Source organism: Neolamprologus brichardi, chromosome 5 (genome assembly GCF_056152115.1).
Source record: "Neolamprologus brichardi isolate AB-2024 chromosome 5, ASM5615211v1, whole genome shotgun sequence".
NCBI classification, from domain to species: Eukaryota; Metazoa; Chordata; class Actinopteri; order Cichliformes; family Cichlidae; genus Neolamprologus; species Neolamprologus brichardi.
This window is the reverse complement of record NC_142108.1, coordinates 30,424,032-30,439,317: the sequence shown is the minus strand read 5'-3', so window position 1 is coordinate 30,439,317 and position 15,286 is coordinate 30,424,032. Positions and strand designations below refer to the sequence as shown.

The 15,286-nt window shown below is 39.4% G+C and overlaps 1 protein-coding gene across 1 annotated transcript; it reads right to left on the bottom strand.

Annotated features, from left to right (window-relative positions):
• Window positions 1–865: 865 nt before the first annotated feature.
• Window positions 866–10,907, bottom strand: coxfa4l2 (cytochrome c oxidase hypoxia associated subunit FA4L2). Its single transcript, XM_087841363.1, has 4 exons — window positions 10,682–10,907; window positions 5,961–6,046; window positions 3,502–3,565; window positions 866–1,052 (listed from the first exon to the last, which is right to left on the bottom strand). Exons 1-4 carry the CDS (start codon window positions 10,721–10,723, stop codon window positions 996–998), a joined length of 249 nt encoding a protein of 82 aa, XP_087697489.1. The 5' UTR covers window positions 10,724–10,907; the 3' UTR covers window positions 866–995.
• Between the last annotated feature and the right edge of the window lie 4,379 nt (window positions 10,908–15,286).

The following is a 15,286-nucleotide window of genomic DNA, read 5'->3' as shown; positions in this document are numbered from 1 at the left end:
CGACACAGATGACTCGACTAACGTGCTGCCACCTGCTGGCATAATGAGACACAGCAAGAAAAAAACCTGTAAACTAAACTTCATTTTCACCCTTGACTCTTGTATGACACGCACACATCAATGAAAACTAAACACATTTTTGCTATAAATTCAGTTAATTTTAGTTAGTTTTGTGAACACTCATTATAGTTTTAGTTAGTTTTCCTTTTTTTGTTTTTATTTTTATTTTCGTTAACGAAAATGTTTTTTCACTTCTAGTTTTCGTTATTTCGTTAGTTTTCGTTAACGATAATAACCTTGGTTTTAAGTAGTAGGAAGTTGCTGATCCTGTGTTTTTTGGTGTGTTATTCCATTTCATGATGTGAAATACATCTGCATAAACACAATAAGCATGATGCAAAGCACTTGGTAGAAAAGCAGATAACAGCTTGGCATTATGTTACTTTATTTTATATCACATCATTAAGTTAGTGTGTTAGAAAGGTTAGAAGGCATGAAACACACACTTGCTTAATTGTTTATGTCTCAAGCATGTTTATGTGGTAATGCAGAGTAGGGTGAAAAGTCTTGAAGCTGCACATATCAACATTTGCAATGTTGATATGTGCAGCTTCAAGAATATAGGCTGGATCACTTCCAGCCAGAGAGATGAATTTCAGAGTAAGACCCTGACCTTTGACCTCCTAGTTAAAGTGCCGTTACAAGAAAGAAAAATGATAAAGCTATCACAGATTGAGTCGTGCTTATTATTTAAGCCGTTTAAGAATAAAAAACTTAATGTTTATATTTAAAGTCCACTGATGCTGTGTATGTCAGTTGGATAAACCAACACTTTTTATGACAACACTAAAAATCCAGTCATCTGTCTCATGTGATCTTTATTTATTTTTGTTCACAGTGTATATTAGAGAGCATCAGAAAGACGTTTCACATCAGTGAGATAACAGCAGGAGGTCCTGCTAAACTTGGTGCCCCTGGAGTTGCCTGGAGGACCTTTAGAAGTCAGGTCCCTCTTTCTTCAGGTTCTTGTAGTCTGTGTTGATGGCCACAAACTGCGGAAGGAAGGAGGAATACATTTAAATCTGTTTTGCTTAAATTAAATTCATCAGTGTCGTCTTTAGGATAGCATTTTACAAAAAAAGAGGGGGATATAAAAACCAAAAAAAGCCTAGAACTTCTCGCCCTCTAGTATAAACAAACACTACCATGTACTGTGACCTCTGTCTATTTTATTTTTCTTATATTTTCATCCCACTGATGCTTTTAGGACAACAGTTTGCTGTAGGGGTTGGCAGATTATTGCCCTGGCTAAATCATTTTGCTTTAAGTTTTTAAGCCGAGTTCCACATAAAATAAATCAACTTAAAGGCATGGTTCTTTGAGAGGTGGGTATATCACAGCCAATCTGTGCTCTTGAGAAACATGTCTCTCCATTCCACTGTCCAATCAGTGTGCCGTGTAACCAATGAGCACTGCAGGTTACTTCAGATAAGCTCTGTGAAAAAGTTCTGGTGAGTGATCAGAACATTGTTTCAAGGGAAAGGTAGCGGATACGTTTGTGTTGTTTTGATTTTTTCTTTTAATTAAGGGTGTGAAACTCCCTTGACTTTTGTTCATGGGCTACATGCACCCCAACGCTGTCATTGTTTGGATTTTGCTTCTACTTTCGACTGCTTCCTTTAGGGTTTGCTACAGTGAAGCATCTGCCTCCATCTCACAACATCTTTAGCATCCTCCTCTGTCACACCAATCCTCTGCTCTTCATTACATCCATGAATCTTCAATCTTCTCTGTGGTCTTTCTTTTTCTCCTGACTCGAAGCTCCGTCTTCAGTATCCTTTGTCTAATATGCCCACCATCACCTCTCTGCATGCTTAAACCATCTCAGCCTTGGCTCTCTAATCTTTGTCTCCAAACCACTCATCCTGTCCCTCTGATGTGCTCACGTCTAATCTTGTCAAACCTCCCATCTCCAGTTTGGTCTCCTGTCTCTTTGTTAGTTCCTCCATCTCCATCGCCAAACCTTGCCTTTCACTTCTGCTGTCCTTCTGTATCAAATCCCAGCCTTATGCTCTTTTCCACCCACTCCACCCCATCTGCACTCTCTTCTTCACCTCTCGTCTGCTGTCCCTTGCTTTGGATGCATTTAAACTCATGCACCTTCACTACCTCTGCTCCTTGCATTTTCAGTGTTACACCTGTTTCCTTCTCATTCTCACGCATATTCCATCTTGCATCTTCCAACTTTAATTCCTCTTGTTTCCAGAGCATACCTCCATGTCTCCAGACTCTCTTCCAGCTGCTTCCTACCCTCACTACAATCATGAGGTCATCTGTAAACATCACAGTTCATGGGAACTCCGACCTGACCTCATCTGTCAACCTTTCCATCACCACTGCAAACAAAAATGAGCTAAGAGCCAGTACCTGATGTAATCCCACCCCCTAATTCCTGATGTGAAGCCATCTGTCACTACCACATATCTCATCACTATCTTTCTTTCCTCATACACATCCTGCACAGCCTTTTTGTCTCTGCATGATCTTGCAAACATGGCTAATGTAGCATAAGAAAAGTATAAAATAGACTTTGCAGTGAGACCTTTTCCTCAGATAAAATAAACAGTTCTGGCAACATAATCCATTCTTAACAACTTCGTCCAGAATAAAAAAGTTTGCAGTTTTCACTGTAAATACCAATAAAATTTTGTGTTGTTCACTGAATGCCAAAATGTTAATTCACTGCAAATTGATTTAAATTCCAAATATCAGTTATCATTCTCTGGATTATTAACTGCTGCTGGCGTTGGCCCTGATAAAACTAATCGGTCGACCCGTAGTTTGCATATGCCATGGATAATAAATACTGTGCGAGTGCATGTGTGTGTCCTGCACGCTTCTCAGGCCTCCAGCCGTGAAATCACTGGCAGTGATTATTTTCTCCACATGTATTTTTCTTGATTGGTCTGCCACTAAAACCCTCACCTCCCCCCTCGTCCCTTCCCTCCTTCTCACTTCACCCTCCTCATTATGATCATTGTTTGGACTTCAGTAGAATTTCGATGCGAGACCTTTGCCTTCCTATCGAGAATTAAACATGCCATGTCCTGACCTTTTGTCTGCAGGGACTTTCATTCCACTAGCGTGCAACGCAGCCTTCAAGCCCCAAGAAAACACTCTTTTCTCTGAAAAATATCATCGAAATGTTCTTTAGTGGGTCCTGTCAAGTGGCTATTTTTCTGCTTTATTTTGGGTCAGTTTTGTTTATATTTGCATTAGTTTGTCTGGAGCTCTGGCCTTGTTCAGAGGTAAGGCAAATTATTACCAACCACTAAAAGATCCTGGTTCCATCTGCTTTAATTTGTTTTTGAGAGACACTTAAGCTGATGACAAATGTGAGATTTTCAGTGAATGAGTGAAACAATGCCATTCTTGTCTAGATTACTATTCTGGCATGATTGGTGCAAAGGTGGTCTTGGTGTGTTATGGGATTATAGTCACCTTGTATTGGTAGGTTGGGTCGAGCTTGCTCCAGGGCTCCGGGTTGTTGTTCTTATCCCAGAGGCTGCAAATGTGCAGAGATTCATGGCATGCAGGATAAAGAGGAGCAGGGCAAAGGAAAACAAAGACAGAACATAAGCATAAAGCAAGGCAGGTACAGAGAAAAAGACTTAAACAAGGGTAACAGACCACGATGCAACAAATAACAAGGGAAAGAAAGAGAGCAACAGAAGGACGGAGACAAAAGAAGATAAATATGTGGATGCCGAATGGAGACAGAAGTTGGGGGGAGAAGAGAGAGTGATTATGAGATAAGGTGAACTCATCCCAGTGACTTGGCAGTTCTCCTCTGTTCATTAACCAAAGTCTGGATTTCACAGCACTCCTCTGTGACTGTCCATCCCTCCTCCTCCTCCCCTCCGGCAACACGTCACACCGCCAAAGCACAAACAAAGAGACAGAGAGACTGATGGCAGAGAAAGCATATCTGCCCTCCTCGCTTTCCATTACCACCAACAGTAGTGTCTGCAGCTGGTGATGAGGTCAGGCTTTATGGCTGACCCTCAGAACAAGTGGGTTTGTGTAGCTCAAAGTAGGACACGAGCAGTGAACATTTACTGTATGTGAGCGGTCACAGAGTTCAGTGCGGTTAGTGCAGTTCTAAAACGTGACGGTTTAATGCTGCTACCTGATTAAATTGTCTTATTCTTAGTGTTTACGTTTTGTTTTGATACTCGTATTGAAATCAGTGCATACTTACAGTTCTGTGGCAGTGTTTTCAGCACCACTTGGCAAAATATCCTTTTGGTTTTTAAAGTTGGAAATAAACACAAGCCATCCAGCAAACAGGCATTAACCATACAAAGTCGGTGCTTAAGAGCTTGCTTTTTAGCAAATGCTCTTTTGTATTCAGCTGAGAGAGTTTGTAGTCTTGATTAAGGTAATTTCAGACAATTTTGTTCAATCACTTCAAGTTCTAAGATACTTTAAACTTGCTTGGATAGCATGTTTGAACATGTGTGGCTGGATTTTAATGATGCTGAAGTGAGAACTTCTGTTTTGTTTAATAGGCCATGTTGTGTCGTGAACTCTGCTTTGGATTATTGTCCTGTAGAAGCTTTTACTGGATCGGTGGAGGCTTTTTATCTTGAAAGTTTAATTGTCTAAGGCTCATGTTGGAAGGAACTGAGCAGTTAGAGTTGAATTTGGGTCTTTTGTGGCTGTGACTAAGTGAAAGAATAAGAACTCTGGTCTTTGAACTTTGTTAATTTAGAGGCTGCATGAGGAGGGGCTCTTTAGGTCTGTTGGCCTACAGGTTTCATGGTTGTTAAAACCAAAGTAATTCCAAGTTTGACCAGCTCTCCAATGGTTGCAAGCTGATGGTGACTAGTTGGAAAAGTCAAAACTCCAACAACACTGGTCATATGTAGAACAACTGTTTTACCTGACCAACAGATGGCTTGTGTCCTTCATCAGGCTTAAAGATGACTCTGATCCTGATATTTTAATCCACTATTCCTTCCAGCTGTGGAGTGTTTCCTCTGTGACACAAATTATTTGTTTTATTTGTCTACCCTTCAGACACTGATTTTTGTAATGATCATGTGGGATTTATTAGATTTTGGACTGTGAAAATTAAAAGCATGAAGACATTGTCAATCGTAGTTTGGCTTCAACAAGTAGCTGAGATGGGAGTAAATTTCAGCTACTGAATCCATTGTCATGAATTTGGAGAAGCATAGGCAAAGATGGTACCTGCTTTTTTTCTTCTACTGTACCATTCTGCTGAGTAACTGCTCGTCAAATACATTTCATTGCGATGTTGACCTGCTAACTTGCATATGACAAATAAAACTGAAAAATGTTGTTTCTGATCTTTTATCACTTTATTTCAAATTGTGATGTGGAACATTGGCTTTGGTAGAAGATGGAGTCGGTCTGACTATGTCGCAGTAATTTGGACCTAATTTTCAGATCCTTGGTGTTTAAGAACCTCTCTGTTGTTATCACCACAATTGTTACCAATTTTTGAATACTTAGCTGACTGAATTATTCTCGACCTTTTTAGGGGTCTTACCAAATCCATAATGACTTTAAGAGAGTTCAGCAGCAGAAAGTAGTAGCGAATTAACATTTAAAGAGAAGCAGGGGTTACATTTGGTTCTTTTTACTTTAGAAATTAACACATCTATATAAGTGACATTGGGGTTTAGAGGTGATAGCATTTTATGTATTCCATCCACTTGCTGACTCCAAATCTTTCCGATTTTATGTTTTAAAATGGAGTATGTCATGTCAGCAGAGACCCAGATCAAAAATGGGACCAGCTATTAAAACCAAACCGTCCAGGCAGTTTATCAAGCTTTAATCAGCCAACGTTTCAAAACCTGTAAACTCACACTAGCAATAGCAAAGTGGAAGAATCCTACGGTGTGCAGACAAACAATATGAAAACTTACGTGACATGCGGCCCTCTTGCCAGACGGATCAGGTAGAGAGTGGCCCCTGTGATGCCCAGAGTCATGAAGAAAAATTGAGGGATTAACTGTGGGAAGGACAGTAGAGGAGAGGAGGGTTTCATTAGTCCCAGAGCACAGAGACAGAAGGTGGTAAACAAACACATTCCATCAAGTGGTTGGCTGTGATATGTACCATGAACATACGCCCGTGTGAAATACACACACATATACTGGTAGTTGTTATTCCTGTTTTTCCTCTCCCTGCCCTCCTCCATATGCATGAGACCCAGGCCATGTGTGAGGCAGCTCACTGTCAGCCTGGGTTGAACGGGCAAGGACGCAGTGGAAGAGAGAGCTGCCGCGTCTCTGTGTGCCAGCCTCTCCTCCTATAACGCTCTACCTGTCACAGTGAGCGACAGAAACACAAACACACACTGAGGCGGAGGCACACCTAACGCATACACTCACACAAATGTGCACAAAAATGAGCTTACACACCCAGTGGGTGCTCTCAGACGCACAGTCATGAATGTGTTTATGCAGACACATTTATCTGATATCCTGAGAGGTGATGATGATGGGATTTAAGAATTTTAAAAGTACATTAAGGGGAAGGGGAGGGAAATGTGATGTCATCCTAAACACCCAAAGCTTAGGTGTGACAATCCCTTCACCATGGCGCATCTATTTATCAACACTACATAGGCATAAATTTCCTAATATTACTGTGTGATACTGTGTATACAAGATGAAGAGGGAGAGTCACACCACTGGCGAACAGCTGTTCGCAGCCCACACAGATCTAGTCAAGCTGTAGAGAGATGACAGTTTGATCAGGTTGAACTGAAGGATGTCTCTGCTCAGCTGTATCTCGACATCTGTCTTCTGTCTGATTGCGTTGCCACTTGCCTTGTTGTTGATTAGGAGAAAGTCTGGTGATGATAAAACTTTGATATTTTCTACCTTAAAGCATAGACTATATGATAGATAGACTTGGGAAGTTATTGCAGAAGTGCCTTTAAAAGGGCTTTAGTTAGCAGGATTTGACAGTTCTGGTTTCAAAATGATGTGCAGTTGTATAAAAGTCTGAGAAAACGAATCCAGTGCTGACTCAATTTGTGATCTCAGTAAAGACTTTTATGGTTTCAGGTACTAGTTTTAAGTTTTAAATCCAAATATCAGTAGAATTGATACCAAAGCCAGCAGCCGGTATCGTATTGATATTTTCTTACTATCCTGCAAGTCCAGTATGTATCTCACAGAACTGTAAAAAATAAATCTTTTTGAAATGAAAAACTATACCTAGAGCAGGGCGATATGACCAAAAATATTTATCACGATACACATTTAAAAATTTGTGATAACGATATAACTGACGATATAATTGACACAAGACAAAATACTTTACAACTCCACAACTTTTTTAGTGCAAAAAAACCTTCACTTAAACAAGCAGCTGTTTTTTTTTGTGCATTAAAGTTATATAAAAATTTTACAGTGCAAATGCAAATTCCTTGCTGACAGTTTAACCAAAAGGCATTTCCAGTGGAAATTAGCCGACATATCCTCAGCATGACCATGTATAATATCCAAAAACTTAAAAAGAGGTTATACACACACAATACGGTAACATTATGTTGAAGCACAGTACGTATCACTCCGCGAGGCTCCGCCTACGATAGCCGTTGTTGTGCCAAAAAGTGATTGTCTGCCAAAAACTGATTTCCAATGTTTCTGTGTATTTTTTCTGTGTAATATCTTTACGTATGTTCGTAAATACACTTCGGTGAACAGGGTTTACAAAGGGGTCATATAGAGAATTAAAAAATTATCCGTTTTTCAAGTATCTTTACAACTCTGTGTTATTGTACTTACATTATAACCAATCCGGTCCTTTATCCCCACTTAAAATATTTTTACAGAACTATTGTAATATTTGCTGCCATTTCTGCTGTCCTCTTGGCCCACTTACTCTTACAAAAGACATTTTTAATGTTAATGAGATTTTTTTTAACTGCATAAATAAAGGTTATATAAAAGTCGCTGCCAAAAACTGATTGCGGCTTCTACCTTGTTACACGACTGTTGTTTGTGGCTCAAGATGACTTTATGTCATCCATAAGCGATGCATTTGACATATGTTTCACATATTATAGCCCAACAAGTTACTTATAGCAGTTTAAATACAAGCAATCAGTTTTTGGCAAATACCGGAAATCAGTTTTTGGCAGACAATCACTTTTTGGCACAACACCGTAATGCTCCGACAATCCATCAAGCGGTGCGGCTTCGTAGCTTAGCAAAGTCGTACTAAAACATTTTGACAGATTTTCGAGCGCCGTGTACATAAAATCGTTTCGAGGTCAGTAAACACAACCAGAATTCATACACACGGGATTATAAGGGGCACTGTCGATTTTCAGAAAAATCAAAGGATTGATTTTAAGTGTGACTGATTTTCAAAAAAACACGGTAATAACGACAACCCGCTAGCATGCTCTACCAAAAATAGTGCTTTGTTGTGTATCTGACGGACGAAAGTTAAACCAGTTCCACACCACTGAAGTTGCAGCATTTTTACAAACCAGTTCTAGTTCATCTGTTTCATTCAACGATCCGCTTTCGCCTTCTCATTCTCCGTCGCTGGCACGCATTTTCCGCCATGTGCGTATGAAAACAAAGGCACTGCTAATGCGCGTTTTGCCCATATTCTATCGCGATATTTCATTTTCTTATCGTTGCCCGACATTATCATACCGTGAACGGTATGATATGGCCCAGCCCTAACTATACCTATGCACTATGAAAAATGTCACAAAAAATATATATTTTGTGTTGACTGTCACGCCTATTTTGTTTACAGCCTATAGAACATTTAAAGAACAGAAGACAGCCAAAAAAAAAGTTTTAAAATACATGAAAAGCTGAAAGATGTGTTTTGTTGTATCAACTAATTATTGCAGAAAGCAAAATTCACAGTGATTTAGTGGTCATTAAAGTGTGTTCAGCATTTGCAAATTGATGATGATTCCTCTCATAAATCATGACACACTGCTCTCCCCTACATAAGCTGCCTTTATAGTTTAAAAGTATTGGTGTCCTTAAAAATCAGGAGTGACATCACCATGGCTACGCTCTCGTTTTCATTCAGAGCGTTTTATAGACTTTTGGTCCTCATGTCCATGAGTCAAAATTAAGTTTGAATAGTTTTGCAGCCAGCAGTTAATACAAATGGTAATCTGCAGATTATTTTCCTGCTTGTGTTATTAATATTTTCTTAATTAATGTTAAATATCACCCAGAATCCAAGGTGCCAATTAACCAAATATCATAATAATTAGGAAATTATGCACTAACATGAAACTAGTCGTCTACATGCGTTATCAATTAAGATTAAATGATTTCTCACCTTTCTTTATTATCCTTGTCAACATGTTGACAAATGTGTTTCATCTTAATTATCTCCATATTTCTTGTTTGATCATCAATAGCCTGAAACCTAAAGATGCTGATTTGCATTTGTAAGCTAACAAGCTGAAACCAGTAAGTATTTCCAGTTTTGTTTTTTTTAATCACAACTGAGCGTCAGTAGGATTGTAGTCAGTTTTCATCAACTCATCAACTAAAACAGACTTTTTCCTTGTGTATCTAGCACATGTTGTCTTACTCGTGTACTGCACAGTGTGCCCACGCTGCATGTTTTTTGTTTGCTTTTTCTCCAAGTAAGATCTCGATGAACTTGGCATAACCTTGAAAATAGGTTCACGTTGTGCGCTGCACACACACTGTATCTTATTGCAGATGCCTCGCTTAGATCATCACTGAAGCGGCAGCACATATAAACACAAACAAAGCAGGTCAGCTTTGATCGCTGACACTCAAACAAACACCAAGAAAATAATGAAGACTGTCGTGTGCCGGGAGCTGTCCAATCCCCGGGTGCTGATCTCTTCATGTCGAGCCACGCAGCAGAGGGTTTCACCTTTCACCATCAGCCTGACCGATATAGGAAATGTTTTATGCTCGCTGGGGTTCGATACTGACGCTGCCCTTATTACTTTTCTGGTGCACTGCCAAGCCAGCAACGTCAATCCTCAAATTTGGGTCAGCCCAGCACAGCTTTGAAGCAGAAAAAAAGACAGCTTCTGTGTCCTTCTTCTGCTTTCATTTTATTATGTTGGTAAAGCAAATTAAGATGCCAGCGTAATTATACACTGCCACAGTACTTGTTTCAAACAAGTTGATCAGGAAAGGAGTTATAATTGTTGTAACAAAAGAATCCAGACTTTAAGGTCCACTTATTAGTTTTCTGAAGCTTTCTGTAATCTCTGAGCTGTCATCGTGAAATTGAAAGGGACTCGGTTACTAATTAATAACATTAGTATGTCTTGTAGACAGTATTTTACGGCATTTTTAAGACATAAGTTGTAGTTGCAAATTGGTATTCTAGTGCCACGCTTTAAGCTGCACAGTAACATATTGCTCTCAGCGGCGTCGAGGCAGTGTTGCACATTATTCATGCCATTTATACGGTTGGCTTCAAATGTATCTTCTTCTATCATTCTTCACTGTCATGTTTTCAGTTTTGTGTCTCTTTTTCAGTGACTTGCAGTTTAGAAGTGCAACTGTTAGCAAACACCAGTCTAAAATTACAGTCAGCTGTTTAGGCCTTGTTTATAAATCTCTGACTATATGAAAGATAAATGAACGACGGAACCTACCCCTGGATGTTTCTTCGCATGTTGAAACATGGTTTTAATCATCTTTATAAGTCTTCCACAAACAAATCCACCAAAAAAAAGAAAGAAAAACTGACAGTTAAAGGCTGATGAAGATATCCATATAAGAGACTCTCTATCTCTGCAGATTATTACAAAGAGGTGCTTGCTAGCTTAAGTACACTATGTTGGCCAGTGTGGCGAAACCTGTTGCCAGTCTATCCCGTCTCTCCACCCCCCCTCACCCGCCCTCGTGTTGGATAAATGAGAGGGTCAGAGGCGAGTGGGAGGAGGGGAGCAGAGCGGGAGAGACAGTCCTAATCCACATAATGACATCTGTTGAGGACACTGTATGTTTCCACTGAGGCTCACTGAGTACTCTGTGTCCTAAAGTGTTTTGTTGTACAACAACAAAACTGTAGATTCTGAACACTTTTTTTTTTTTGATGCAACAGATAGAGACATTTACCCAGACATTTCCTCCTGAAGGTGCAGCAGTAGTGTTGCTATAATAGATTCATGTTTAGACAGCACACCAACAATACAGCCATTGTGCTGGCTAGTTTCACAATATATTGTCATTTATGAAATGATGAGCCACTATTTTTATGGGTAGCCGTTACTCTTAAACTGTAAAATCATCCCTCAGTGGCCATAAAATTGTGCTGCTTTTGCAGAGCACCTTGTTCTGTGCAAAGAGGAGAGAAGAAACGGCAGAATCCAACACGTCCCTCGGGTCGAGACCTTTGTCCCGGACATGATAATGGCAATTGATTAGACGGCGATGCAGCACTTGCAGACCTTACAGGTTTCTTAACAGCATTTTCCGACCTAATTTAATTAACATCAAAATGCTGTGCACTGCAAAATGTACAGGTCATTACAATTACCTACTTAAGGAGCTATTTATCATGCGATACAGCAAAGTGGTTGCATTTTAAGCCACATTAGTGTCATTATTGTAATGCCAGACTAATATGTTGGTCAGTGGATCTACCACTATGGTACATAAAGAAGCATCTCAGCACTGTTTTATGTCAGTTCTAACTTAGACCACCCTCATGAGGTTGGTTTGAGATGTCCAGATAATACATTTTTTGATTTCAGTGAAATTTGATAGAAACATTCATAATTGCAGGATGATTTACTTTGAAATAGTTTCTGGTCAACACAGAATTGAAAGGACAAGCATGAGTTTTTGTTCAGATGTTAACAGTAGGCCTGGATACACATTAGTTCATTTAGACCTAAAAGGTAGCTTTCCAAAACACAGGTTAATTGCTGATTACTAAAACCTGGACTACGGAGTCTTGGACTTAAAACCACCTGTGCTAATCTGAGGCTACGTCCACACGTACACGGGTATTTTTGAAAACGGAGATTTTCCGTTTTCGTTTTAAAAAATAATCCCGTCCACACGTAAAGGCAGAAATGAAGGAAAACGCTGCTAGCAACATGCCAAAGCAACAGGTGGCGATATATTCCTAACCGTGCAGAAATGTTGGCCAATCAGAAGTCTAGAAGACTCGGTGGGAAATAGTAAACAAAGTTGGGGCATAGAAGCAGAACCGAGTCGTATGTGTGGAGGGACAGTAACTGTGTGTGTATATGTAAGCATTTAAACACTGCAGAGAGAACAATTAACAGTAACAGTATTGTAGAAATTCATTTCACCGAAACAATAACGTGGCGCACAGTGTGACGTCAAAAAAGGCGCACATCTTTGATGCTGCGTTTTCTGCGTTTTCTCCGTTTTTCTCATCCACACGTAAATAAAATAAAATAAAATGTTTTTAGAAATCTCCGTTTTCAGTGACCGAAAACGCCGTTTACGTGTGGACGAAAGGTGCAAACGCATAGAAAAATCTGCGTTTTCAAAAATACCCGGGTACGTGTGGACATAGCCTGAATGAGCTGGACTGAGGTTGGACAGCGTTACACTCTAAAAGCTTAAAACCGTTTGGAACAGAAAAGGCAATGAAAACGATGGCAGTGGATAAGCTCTGCTCTGAAAAAACTGTAGAAAACTATAGAATCTATGGGAAGAATTCATTGATTTCAGGTAACATTTGTTGGCTTCTTCTTGTTACTTTTTTGTGAAATCACTGAGATGACATGATAGTAGAGGTTCTGCACATATGTTGAGGAAGAATATAACAATGAATTTAAAAAAAACTGCTGCTGATTTATGAAGAGTCTAAAACTGATGAAGGACCTACAAATAAAGACAGAGAATCAGCAGCCTTGAAGAACATAACAGATGATGATGATCAGATCAGGCATCATACGCACTTACACTAAGTATATGAAAACGTTCAACTTTGAAAATAGAAAAAGAAAATGCAAACTTTAAGTTGCTTCTGTGTCATCTGATATGAAATATGTTCTACTTTTAACTAATTCTAAGAAATCATCTCTGTATGCAACTCATTAATACATCTGGATTATCAGACTGCTGCCGCGGGAGCTTGGCATCCACACTGCTGAAGGTAAAACAGCTGTTGTGATAATGACAATGCAGCATCTTTAACGAATAAGAACTCATTTAATCAAATTGCATAAAAATGTCAGGAAGAATTTGTCTGGCTGGTGATGCTCACTGATCGTCATTAATATAGTTCAGGTAACTCATTGATCTTCTTTGACAAATGACGTTAATCTAAAATTAAACTTAACTCCTGGAGGTTTAATTTAGTCCTGGAGTAGCTCCAATTCTTCTTCAGGAAATCTGTTTAAATAATCCAGGACTAGGTTAAGTCTAGGTAACGGATGTCCAACATAAGGCCTGGGGGCCAGAATCAGCCTGCATTGTAGAGAAACTGAGACTTTCTGTTTAAATTCTTTTTTTCTTCTCTTTCTGATATAAAAATATCTCAGGAATTAAATGTTTAGTTAAATGTCTTTATACTGACAGAAAGGGCAGCTTTATTGGTCCAGCCCTCTTATGATACTACTTCAAGCCACAACTAAGAAAGCTGGTTTAAGTGGCTTCTGATTTAACACCAGTCGTGGAAACCACCCCATTATTTATTTATTTTTCTTACTCAAGTCCAAGTACTCAAATTGAGCTCGATGGGCCCTTTGTCTCAAAATTAGCTGAATGCTTGCAGCATTGAAGGTTTTCTGAGCATTGGAAAACTGAGCTTTGTTGCTCTTTTAATTAACCTATAGTATAAATATTATAGCTGCCGTACTTCACCAGCCACAGGGTTGTTCACCTGTCTTTTCACCTATTCTATTTATGTGAATGTGATTTATCTTGAGGGGAATTTCTTCAAATGTATATATTTGGTGGACATGGGTCAGGGTAACTGAGACCTCAAAGCCATCCTGATTTTCTTTCTTATTTATATTATGTCTGAGACAAACATCCACTTGGACTCAAGGCTGGCCTGATGATAATTTGGTGGTTTTTCTGTTCATTATTCAATGCAATAACTCAAGAACAGAATGAGAGTTGGAACCTGGTTGGAGGAAGCATACAGATGTTATTCTAGTTTTAATTCGTCCTGAAATTCTGTATCAGTGCATCTAAAAGAAACAAGGATAACAGATCCTTCCATCCACGTGTCACGGCTCGGCTTGGACGCTGCATAATTTGCCCCCATTTCCTGAACTTTTAACGTGTTTACTGCATCAAAGTTGTGAAATATCTGGGATTGATTTATGCTCTTGTGCTTTCGTCCTGGAGTCTTGTGAGTCACCCTAAGTTGTTTTACCTGATGCTTGTCAGTGGAAAAGAATGCTATTTCTGTATACCACATGACAAAGGTAATGGGTGCAATTTTTCACCCAGCAAGGATAGAGAGATTGATGAAGGTTGATGGGGAAGGAAAGGTGTTGAACAAAAAGAGGTTGGGGGGGAAAATGAGATGCATTAAGACGAAAGAGGTGAGAGAAAAAGTCAATACAAACTCCCCCTCCCTTATCAGTCTCTTCCATTGTTCCCCCTAACAGATTGCAAGCCGAGTGTTTATAATAAGAGGCAGACTGCAATATCCAAATGTTTCTCACTGGTGATATGTAGCTAAGAGAAAGGGTGGCTTTTAATGAGATTTTCTTTGTAAGAATGGATACAGTGGGATGGGTTTGTCTCCAGTTATGACCCTGCACAATGCTGGATGTGAATCTTGTGTCTGTATTTCTAGAAAAATGGCAAAAAGAAAAAATTATTTTTGTAGAGAGAAATACTGGTACATAACCATAAAGTTCTTCATAACATCTGCTGTCTATTTGTTGCAAAAATAAAAGGTTAAAGTCCCAGTCATAGAAGACCAGAGGTGTGGGTAATCATGTGGCAACCAATCATCACGAGGGAAAAATATGTATTTCTTGACCAGTTGGCAAGTGGTTGCTGAAAGACGATGGAAGCTCCTGTGTATTTTCCATGGAAGAGTCCAACTTTTCTGCAGCAACTGAGCTGTAGGGACTGTGAAAAAGTGCAACACAAACTGGAAATGGAGAATTTTACCTTCAAAGCGAAAGTTGGAACTTTTTCTTTGAAAGCAAACGTTTTTTTATTTGTTTGTTTGTTTTTTAAATGAGAAATCTCCAAGCGACCATAGCAAGGCGAACACAGTACGCTGTTTGCAACCTGGCAATGGACTG